The 12,088-nt window shown below is 35.5% G+C and overlaps 1 protein-coding gene across 4 annotated transcripts in view; it reads left to right on the top strand.

The window, feature by feature from the left end:
• LOC149084792 (xaa-Pro aminopeptidase 1-like) overlaps nucleotides 1-11,884 on the top strand; it is a 537,471-nt gene extending 525,587 nt beyond the window's left edge. For all 4 annotated transcript variants that reach the window (XM_089232535.1, XM_089232536.1, XM_089232537.1 and 1 more), the window contains one exon: nucleotides 11,596-11,884. In XM_089232535.1, coding sequence (XP_089088661.1) covers nucleotides 11,596-11,715 — 120 coding nt within the window. In that variant the 3' untranslated portion in view covers nucleotides 11,716-11,884. The remainder of the gene's footprint in view (nucleotides 1-11,595) is intronic.
• The last annotated feature ends 204 nt before the right edge of the window (nucleotides 11,885-12,088 follow it).

Below are 12,088 nucleotides of genomic sequence, written 5' to 3'. Positions count from 1 at the left end.
GTTCTAGCTTGAGCAGGCACTAAAGAAACACATGCAAACACTGAAACTTTAGAATGAAAAATATAAAAATTCTACCTTTTTTCCGATGTTAAAATGTAGATGTTGATTTCTATCCTTTTTCAATGATAACAAGAAAACAATCAAAAAAGAACACAACAGATGAAAAACTAATATTCAAATTTAAAAACAAATCTGAACAAAAAGCAATTTTACACAAAAGTCTGCATTTGCGAATAATAAATTCTCAACATGAAATTCCCAGTTATAATCATCTCAAATTTTATCTTATGTAACACAGCTTCTCCTAAGAAGGCATTGACATATGATACCCCATGTCTTGATTAGTATTTTTTATGGTTTGTTATTACTGTATGGCCCCCGCTTGAGAGTGACCATTGGCTAGCTTTATCACAAAGAGATGCTGTCACCAACACATCTCTAAAGACAGACTCCATGCCATTGTTCCCCTTCTCTAATTTTTACTAGCAATTCAGATTCAATAGTGATGGAATCACTCTTGAAGTATTGTATGCTCACATAGTGGGGTTCTCTCTCTCAGTATACACAGAAACACTCATAAAACCACAGTACATTGGAACACTCCTTAATACAACTCTCATTTATATGACTTTTACTCATTTAATCATTCATTATACACGTTTGCCTTTGGTCGCAGTTTATTCCTATACATATTAATGTTAAAATATTTAATTTATTAGATGCACAACATCAATTACACAGCGTTTTCATTTCAACTGGAACCTCGAAACTCTGTAAAAGTTTCATTTCTGTCAATAGCATTTCAATTTTTTTTGTAGGTAGCAAAAGATGTCACTGAAATGAATATTTTTACGAATATTATTGCCAGAAAAGCCATAATTTTTAGCATGATTGTAAACGGATGCATAAACATTCAGAAAGCTGACGACTCCTTTAAAGTAGGCTCTAAAATGGTTTGTTTATTGTAAGTTTTTGAGAACTACGGGAACGTTGCGAGCCATAAACAAAATAATTTACATTTGTCGAATGGCAAATATACTAGATGTACAGACCATACTTTTTTGCATACTACATGTTCCGTCCAAGTTTTTTTCCATTGTGTTATTGCTTCATTTCCCAGTGTTATTCCTATAACATTTGCAACTGATATGCTGGTGAGAAACAAGTACAATATATGAGTTTGTTCTTTCATTTCCAGTAGAATTTCCTTTGGTTACGATATTTTGCTAGCTGGCTGCGTGGAATCAGCTTTTCTTAATTTCTGAAAAAAAGAAAAGCCCCCCCCTTACCCTACCCTTCTCTCTTGAACGTAAAATGAAAATTTCAACAAAAAAATCTGGATCTGTGAAAGAGTGAAACTTGTGAAGAAATTACATATGCAGAGTTATTTTTGGAGATGGTTGCAAAAAATATAATAAAAGTAAATCTGTAAATACATGGCGGAGATACGTGGGGGGGGGGCATTGACCCCAGCGTCAAAGGTGAAGTTAACTGATCTAATGTATATACGCATATATGAATTGACATCATCATCATCGTGTCCCCCCAGAAATAATGACAGTGCCTCCCCAGACTTCCAAGTCTATCTCCGCCTATGGTAAATATAAACAGTATTGTTCTCAGAAAATCTTACAAATTCGTTTTTAATTTTCTTCTTTTTTTGTCATTTGTAAAATAATCGTAAGAATCCTGAAAGAGTGGGATTAAAGTAAAGGCAAAAAGTCATCATTGGATTAAATTTATCAAAAAATCATAATCTCATGACCTTTCTTTGTTTTCTTCATATTCAGATAACCTTTAAGCATAATCAGAAAATTAAATAAAAATTATGGGGAAATTAGGGCTAGGGGGCCGTTTAGGTATTACGTCATCATTGATTGGGGGGGGGGGGGTTCCGATTTGCTGACTTTTGATGACAAGGGGGGGAGGGGGGGTTTAGATAATGCTTACGTCATCAACCACCTTTTATGAAAATATGAAATATTTTTAATGGCATCTTATTCAGTGCGCCAAAAACGAGAAAAACCTTTCAATAGTTTGTGGGCAATTGAAGTAACATCCCCCTATTGATAAGTGCCCTACACAGCCACTTTAGTGATCTCAATGTTTCACGGATCCAAGTGATCTGGAAATGTGTCCAGGCCGCTTAAGTGCTCTGGAACTGTGCCATGCGTCACTTAAATAATCTGAGAATGTGCCGCGTGTAATTTGAGTGATGTAGAACCGCACTAGGAGCCAGTTAAGTGCTCTAAAACTACGTCACATGTCACTTAAGGGATCTCTAAATGTGTCACGGATCGCTTAAGTGTTCTGGAACTGTGTCTCAGGTCATTTATGTGATCTGAAAATATGCCACAGGCCGCTTAAATGTTCTGGAATTGTACTAGGGATCACTTAAGCTATCTGTAAATGTGTTGCTTAGTTCATTTTTACAAAATTAGGTTTGAAGAGGGCAGGCCGCATCAAGTGACCCCCAGGGCAATATTTGGTCCACGGGCCAAGGAACTTTATGTGATTTATCATTATATGGCTAAGAGGGTGGGTCGCAATGAATTTATTAAAGATAAATTTTGAGTTCATAGTCTTCAAATAACATTGAAATTAACAGAAATTGATTATAATAACATATAAAGGTATTTTCTTCCGAAATTTCAATTAAAAATTATTTTTTATGCATTAAAAAAATAAATTTTTGATTGTTGGAAGGGGGCACGAGAGAACCCCCCTTGCCTCCCCCCAAGTGTACGTTTCTGATCCCACCAATATGCGTTAGGATTCAGAGGGGCAGAGCTGATGACGAAATTTTGCTGACGGGGGGGGGGGGGAGGGTCAGCGTTTTCCTTACTTTTGCTGACAAGGGGGGAGGGGGTGAAAAATGGCTAAAAATAAAAACTATGCAGTGATTCAGTCTCTCGAAAGTCGTATAAACAGAGTTTTCTTTCTCCCCACTGTATTTCTTTTTTTTTTCATTCCCCTCTCTTTGGATCTGGATACCACCTAATGTCCGAATTTGAATGGTTTTGTGCTACTACACTGATGTTTATCTCTCTATATTGCTATGAAATAGAATGTTTTAACCACGGCATTTGATGACAACCCGGTAACTTTAGATCCTTTCTATACTCCCAGAATTATATAACTAAATTGTTTTCACTTTAATGAGCATCAAAAAAATCAATCAATTTTCACATCCTTCACCACAGCGATCCTCCATCTGTGTTCTTTGGCTGACTTTTTATGAGAGCAAAAGACCTATTCCAGAGAAATCCATCCCTGGAAAACTTTTGTGTGAGTTTTTTTTTGACTTCCTTCCTATTGGTAGGGTTTGAAGTTGAAGCTGCTTCAGGAAAACAAGAAAAGGGCTTTGCCCAAAGCTGGTTAGAGTTCTCTTTAACCAGCTTTGGCTTTGCCCCACCAGTGGTCATTTTGTTTCCTTCACTGAAAAATAAAGGCTTGTGGTTCATGGGGAAGCTGTGGCAACTATCGAGCTGTCAACGTGAAGACGGTTCCTGACAGATACATCATTCGGAATATTATGGATTTCTCTATGGATCTGCACGGTAAGTGCATCTTCTCTACTATAGACTTGAAACGCACTTATCATTAAATGCAATTGTTCACTTCTGAAATACCAAAAACTGCTATTGTCATTCTTTTTGCACTGTTTGGATTTAACGTCCTCAGTTTCGGGTTGCGAAACGCAGTGCAAACATTCCAGCGCTATCTAGATGAAATATTGTGAGGACTTCCATTCTGGTTCCCCTATCTAAATGACATGTTAATTGCATCTTCAAATCTTGAAGAGCACATCTTGTGTGTGAGGTTTTGAAACGTTTGTTCCAACAGTATAAATGAGTGTTTGCCTGCAGATCAATCAAGTTTTTCGGACATTCAGTTAAGGCGCAAGGCATTAAACCATTTCCAGCCAAGGTCAATACCATTGACTCTTACCCAAGACCCAAAAATAAAGGCAGAAGGCAGAACTTAGCCATTTTGTCGGCATGGTCTATTTCTACCGCGAGTTTTACCAAAAGCGGCATCGACACAATTACTACTGCATTTAGTACTTTGAAATTGTACATGTCATGACAAAACACCTATAACGTGGACACCAGAGATCATTAAAGCTTTCGATGACACAAAACTTGCTGTTAGAGAGGCAGTTTTATCGACACATACGAGGTCCTATGCTCAGTGGTATAACAACGAATCAATGATAGTTGGCAGTCGCTCAGATTTTTTTTCCACAAACTGAGTGATACCAAAAATCGATACAGTGCTTATGACCCTGAACTCTTGGCAATTTTCGCATTGGCAATTCACTTCCAATATTTATTAGAAGTAAAACCATTTACAGTTTTCACTGATCATAGGTGGTTGGTGTTTGCTTTTGATCAGAACAAATTAATCAACTCAATCTGACTGCTCAGTTTACAATGATATTTGTCATATCAAGGGAAAAAGCAATGTGGTAGCGGATGCTCTTTCGTGAGCAGGAGTTAACCTACTTTTTCCTTCTTCCATGAATTATGACCTCATCACTAAAGTACAGAGGAATGACCTTGAACTGAAGCAGTTGCTCGACAGAAATATGCCATCTTCACTCACCCTTCAACCGCTATTTCTTCTTTCTGGAAAAACGCAACTTTTTTCAATACCTCAATGTCTAAACCACGGCCGTATATTCCTAAACAATATCGTTTGCAAGTGTTCAAAATTATTCATCAACCAGCACATCTGGGTGTTACATCCACTATTAAAATGATCACTGACAGATATGTATGGCCGAACATGAAAAAAGAAATCCGAAATTGACCCCAAGCGTGCATCGCTTGTCAGAAAGGTGCCTCCTTAAAGTAGCAATCAAGTGCCATTCCTCAACAGATTGGGTGGGAGTATTGCCAATCATTCTTCTCGGTCTAAGAATGACATACAAGCCAGACCTGGAATGCTCCAAATCTTAACTGGTATATGGTGAACCAATCAAACTCCATGATGAGTATTAAGAGATGTATTTTTTTCGACCCGAAATATACTGAGAAATTGAATTTTCTGGATAATATGCCGAAACTGGTATTTGGAAGGAAAAGTGATTTGTGTCTCCTCTGGATAGCAAACCCGGTCCCCTTCCATACCAGGCAAGTGGCCAATACACCAGAGCATTAGTGTATGCAAGGGGGTTTGGGGTCCTAACTCCCCTTCAGCCAAGATTATAGTGTTATTTCGCAAGATAAAACGTAACCCCTCCCCAGAAGGAAAAAAATCTGAAAACCCCCTCGAAAAAAATTCTGCGTACGCCTACGCACCAGACACACACTTTTCAATTCCTTATTACATGCATTAGTAGCGTAAAGCGCTGAGTGGAGACATAGCAGCCTCCCTAAATATAGCAATTTTCACCCCAGTTGGCGTTTTTGTATGAAGAGATGGTATTTTTTCAGTTCGAAATATACTGAGAAATTGAATTTTCAAGATAATATGCCGAAACTATTGGTTAGCGCACTTGCTTGGTATGCAATGGGACACGGGTTCGATTCACGGAGGAGACAAATCACCTTTCTTTCCAAATACTAGTTCTGGCATATCCAGAAAATTCAATTTCTCAGTCCATGATGAGTTCTTCTCAGCTTCCAACACAGATGTCACTGAGGAACAGTTACTCACCGAGTTACGATAACACTTTTTGAAAATTTGGCCTGTACCAGCATCTCACCATAATAAATCCAAAACGTTCACCCATAAAGAACTAAATCATTCTATGCATGTTTTCCTTTTCAAGCAGGCCCGGGCTTAGGAATTTCGCGGCCAGGTGCAAAAAATAATTTTGCGCCCCCCCCCCCAAAAAAAAAGTCATAACTAACCACTCCTGGCCTTACAAACTTTGCAAGTCACCAACAAAAGTATTTTGGTGTTTCACCATAGTGGCGAATATTTGATTGTTTGTGTCAATATTTGTCAAACCTTATTCAAACTTACCTAATAAGTCAGTGGTTCTGAAACTTTGGTCACCCACTGCTCCCTTGCCATGATAACGTTTAACCGCGGCTCCCCAGAATAGTTTCGTAAGAAATGATAATCGTTTAAAAAAGAACTTTTTGAAAGAACTGAACAAGCACTCATGAATGTGTCAGTTCATCGTGAGGCACCCTTTGAGAACCACTATGATAGTATTAGTCAGGTTTGAATTTACTAATTGATTTGCTTAACGATCTGCAAAATAGGAAATAAAACACAGCTAGAATCTTCTTGAATCACACTTGTTGAATTCATACAATGCTATTACGTGGGAAGTAATAATGCTACTAGTCCAGGGCTTGATAAATCCCATGCTCACGATCGCCATGGCGACTACAAAGTTGACATTGGCGCTTAATTTTTTTTACTTATGATAACTGAAACAAAGTCTGAGAACAGCATAAAGCTATCAAAAATTGTTATCATGTCTGCCAGCACGGAGAAGTAAAAAAAATACACTATTTTGTCGGGAGATAAAATCTTGGCGTCGAAACTTTTTTCCAATTTTTCTAGCGCTGCACTAGTCACACCAACAATGATAGCAGAAAAATACATATTTAAGTGGGAAGGTAAATATTTTTGCTTATGACATCTGATCTAACGCACAACACCTGTATCTATTTCATTTAAAAATAAACTATGTATTTTGTAAACGTGTGAGTTTAAATTTAAAAAATCAAAATATCCACAATAAGTTCATTATCCAAGAAATTAGCAATTTAATTCAGGTGTAATTGTAAAACAAATGACAAATTTAGTTTTATTTACATTTAATTTAAGTTTATTGTTTTTAAACCAGATATTTATTGAGCTAAGATCGTTATGCATGTTATTCCTAAAGTTAACTGAAGAGCGTTCCAGAGTAACAAAGAGTTAAATCGTCAACTTCATTAACACTTCAAAAAAGAATGTGATTTTGAGTGAAATATAAAAAAATACTGTTGGAGAAGCAGTTTCGAAATATCATAAAAAAACATTATTATAGAGGGATTTATCATAGTAAAGTATACAAGGCTGCATCGAGATGCTTGGTCAGCCGGGGCAGACACGCATTTTGGCACCCTCTCCCTTGCAATGTTGAGTTGGAGGAGGTGTAAAGGTGCCGTATCTGCGTCCCTCATGTTTGGTGCCCATTGTACCAGACTCGCCTGCTCCCTCGTAGTTGTTGCCCTGTATATCGTTGTATGAAGAAGAGTTTAACTACAGACAATTCCAAACAAGATTCGAGAACAATATCGTTTTGTTGAGGATTTATCATTATGTCGGGTATTGTAGCGAGGCTTCACTATCTTTGTATTGAATGAGGAATGTTTATTTTTTTATTATTTTAGTTGCTTTGCGCTTAAACTTGGTAAGTAAGTAACTTGGTAGTAGAGAATTTCAAACGGCAGCAGAACCTTTATTATCCGGGGTAATGATAAGGAAGAACATGGATAAATGAAAGCCATGGTTAAACCACCAGGAATAACCAAACACAGACTTGACAAACCCCATGCGCCAGGTCCTAATGACGACTGGAAAATTGGTATATTGGCACCTAAAATACTTTATACGCAATTGCTAAATTGGAGTTTAAGAGTGGTAAAATTTTTTCTAATTTTATGACAGTGTGCGTCTCAATATGAGAAAGTGATATTAAATCCCGAAAAGTCGAGAAAACATTTCGAACCACTTTTCTTGAGCAAAAACCACGCTTGGATCTCAAGAAATTTGGCTGGTGTCTAAATTTCTTTCCGATTTGCCAAACATAACAGTAATCACATAATAGTTTGAATAAAATTTATATCAATATATTTTGCCTGTTTAAAACAACTCTTTATGCAATACGTAGTTTTGTACCAGGCCTGATTTCTGATATGGCATTTGCTGGAGCCTTTATAATTTTCTACCTTAAATTTAGATAGCATTTACATTATTCCCTTAGAAGCCAAATACTTTTGACCTATTTGGGCAAGGAGCCCTCTAAATGCTCACTTTTCCCAAGGCCCCTACAAAATTAGTACAAAAAATTTCATTATTTAAAAGAAAAATGAATATTCTTGATTATTCTCCAATTTTTACATGCAGGAGAATATTCTCAGAATATTTCTCATTCTCCGAGAATATTCTCACCTCACATCTCTAGGAAGTCGTGAAATCTAACACAATTGATATGTTTAAAAAGAAGTATGATGACAGTGAAATAAATCAAGAAGCTATCCACACTTAGGGATTTTGTATTTGTTTAGTATTTGTTTTTGCTATATGTGCTTTTATATTGGGTTGGAGATTTTGGTTGTATTTGACTTCCACATTTTTTATGGTCATCTTTTTTCAGCCACCTCGATGAGCAATTTGCCTGTTGTGGCGTTACACATAAGGAATATATTCATTCTTTATGTGTAAACGTACCATGTCTTTCTTCAAAGTAATAAACTTTATATTTAACAGATCTCTAAAATTTAAATAATAATTGTGGAGCCAGATTGGAGCTACCCATGGATGAGTGCCAACACACAATTTTCTACATTAGTGACATACCATAGACTAACTACTAAAGCTTGTGTTGGTTGTGCACCTAGTCAGGACTGCTACTCGGTGCTTGTGTAACAGTACAGACCCGCATCGAGTGGAAAATTCAAACATTCACCCCATTCAAAATAAGTGCTGTAAAGTAAATTTTAGTCATTAATTGAATAATTCTCACCCAAATATCAAGTCAGGTCATTTGGTGTCAGCCTAAGGTTGTTGCACGTCATGATGTACATAGGTTGTGATTTACTGTTTATGGTGAAATATCATGTCATGGCCACTGTTGCCACATCACAATTCCATCATACTGTAGAAGAATTTTAGCCTGTTTCAATATGGCAGATGCAAATCCTACAAGGCCATAGCAAAATTTTGGAAAATGACTAATTTTTATGGAATAACATGGAAAAATCTATTGTTCGGTCCCCCTCTGAAATAAATTTCTAACTACTGTCCGGAGTAGGCACGCCTATTGAAAAGTGTTCTTTAATAGCAGAGATGTCTACTGCACTCCAGCCCTAGATGCTCCTTACAGAGAAGCGATTGGAAAAGCGTCATGTTTCTAGTTATAGTCACTCAACATGACATAGTATACATGGTCGATGTGCTTTCTCGGGTGTTGGACAAACCTCAAGAGTGTCATTGGAATGTTGTGAAAAAGACTTTTGTATTCATCTGATTCCAAAACTGTTGCTTTAAAAGCATTTAGTGATTCTGATTATGCATGGAATCCTGTGTCACGGAGATGAACCTCTGGTATGGTGTTTTTGTGCAGCAAAAAAGTGGTTCAATGACATGGAAAAGTCAACGTCAGGAATGTTTTGCTGTATCTACTACTGATGTTGAGTTCATGAGCTGTTGAATTTACAGCTAGCAAAGCTGCAAAAGAAGTAGTATGGCTTCATTATCTGTTTCAAGAACTTTGGACTTCAAATGGTGTTCCTTTACTACAGGTGGCATCAGACTCATAAAAAATTCTGAATTTCACTGTACAGTAAACATATTGTGAGGTTCAAATCCATTCGAGAACTGTATCAGCAAGAACAGCTAAATATGCATAACTGCTCTACTCAACAGCAAGCTACTGACTTGTTCACCAAGCCACTTCCTAGTGCAAGGTTTAATAGGGATGTGTGAATTGAAGCAGCAAAAATGTGTTGCATTGTGTATCTTTATATTTTTCTTTTGCATTCATTCATTATTCACGCATCTGTAATCCTTAACTGCAGTATACTTTTGTATTCTTGTAGACAGCAACACATTGTTTATTTCATAGCCACCCTTAGGGATGTGGGACAGGTGCAATTGTTCTGGGACCTACATTTTTTGGAAGCCCCACTCTCACGGTGTAATTTCTTTAAAAATTCTGAATTTTCATTAATTCTGGAATCATTTCATTCATCATTTCTGAAATTATTTTTCATAAATTCTAAATTTTCATCAATTCTGGAAAAATTTTTTTCATAAATTATGAATTTTCATCCATTTTGGAATAATTTCATTCATAAATTCAGGATTTTAATCAATTGTGAAATTATTTTTTCATCAGTTCTGGAATTCTGAATTTTATTTATTCTTAATTTTTATGGGTGCTGGAATTATCTCTGCCAATTATTTTTCATTCATTTATTCTGAATTTTTATTAGTTTTCAGACAATTTCAATTTGGTCATAATTTTAATTGGTTTTGGATTTCTTTCATCAATTTAAAATTTTCTTCAGTTTGTTAATTTCATTTTTTGTTGTTAATTTACGTTTAACAAAATATATTCATATATCTGTATGGATGTTTTCAGCACCTGCATACTTTGTAAAAATATATGAATTTTTGGATACTGATTCCCTGGTCCCACAAAATATACAAAATTTGGACTAAGGGCCTTCAGAATTATTAAGATGTCTCTGGTCCCACTATTACTTTTTCACTTGGCTTCGCGCATCTTGTAAGGGTGGCCCTGGTTTATTTACATTCATTGTTTGTGTTTTGCTCAGATCAGACGTGATGTTTTCCTCTCTATAAAATTTCAACTTTATTCTCCACGTTTTTCGTAAATTCAATATTTCAATACCATATTGTTGAAATGAAAGCATTAGTAGGTCGACTTGTAGCTGACAGGTGTACTGCAAAGTAATAGGCAATGCTCAGAAAAGTTATTTACATAATAATTTAGACAGCCAATGAGTGAAAAGTTCTCATGAAATGAGTTAATGCATTACACCTAACTGAGGATTTTCAATTTCATACACAGCTTTCTGTGTTGCGCCCAATAGTAAGTTAAATCCTGTTTTATTTTAAGAAAGCTTTGCTACAAAGAATAAATAGTTTTTTCCCTTTAGAATCTTGCTGCTGAAGCATCTTAAGCCCTGTTTGTCATTCCTTGTCTGACTCGGGCAACGGTATCTGTACTATTATTATTTGGTTCTGTGAAAACTAACTTTGGAAACGTCTTAGTGCAAAAAATTATTCATTGGTTCAAAAAATTAAGTTATATGGTTGGTTGGAAATACAGTTTAAAGTGGAGAAAAATTTATATATATATATATATATATATATATATATATACAAAAAATTTTTTGTTACTTCTACAGTTGTAGAAACTAAAGAGGATTGAAAAAGAGTAAGATTCCCCGATGGTTAATTAAATATTAGAAAAAGGTTCACACAGAAGAAACCCATGCTGATATAGGAGCATTTCTTTCAAAATGGTTCGAAGAAATGAGAGGGAAAAATGCTTCAGTGACTGACTTTTACTTAAATAACTGGTTTTATATATTCTGCATGCTTGTTAGATGTAAAATAATTCAATAAAAAATAGAAGGTTATATATAGAGTGTGTGTGTGTGGTTTTTTTCTATTTGTTCAAAGAATGCTAAAGTTACTAAAATGTTTTCACTATACATGCTAATGATAATCAATTTTGGCTAATTGTGATTTTGTTTTAGCCATGATCACTCTGAGTTCATGTGTTGCTTTTCTCAGTTTTCTTAAACTTGAAAATAAGTGAGTATGACTGTATTCATTAATTTTTTTATATATTTTTATTCATAAAATTAAAATTTTACTCTTTAGATGGATTGGATTGACAGCTATCATCAAATATGTCGTGATGTTGTAGGGAAAGCTCTGAGAGAACAGGGCAGACTTAGTGCCTTTCAGTGGTTGATGCGAGAAACACAACCTCTCGGTTAACATTCAGTAAATAACTTATTTCTATAAAAATATCATTTCATATTTGGTGCCAAAGTAAAGTGAGATAGTATTTATGGGTTTGTGATTTGTTTATTGAAGCAATAGTTAGGCTTAAAGCCAAAAACGAATGTTATTTTATTCAAGTTAGTTTATTTATTCCATGAAATAGGATGTGTTTCAATCATGACAATATTTCAAAGTATTATTTAATTTTCACCATATGTAATTTGTGATATATGTGTGTGTGTGTGTATATGTATGTATGTATGTATGTATATATATACACTAATATTGTTATGTTCTGTAATATGTGTAATCTCTGCTCTAAAACAAAGCATAAAATTTTTGTAATTCTGAAAAAATAGGGCATTTT

Source organism: Pholcus phalangioides, unplaced genomic scaffold (genome assembly GCF_987345545.1).
Source record: "Pholcus phalangioides strain wild (caught in Gottingen) unplaced genomic scaffold, Ppha-v1.0 ptg000007l_1, whole genome shotgun sequence".
Taxonomy (NCBI): Eukaryota; Metazoa; Arthropoda; class Arachnida; order Araneae; family Pholcidae; genus Pholcus; species Pholcus phalangioides.
The sequence above is the reverse complement of the archived record's forward strand: the minus strand, read 5'-3'. Positions and strand labels throughout refer to the sequence as shown.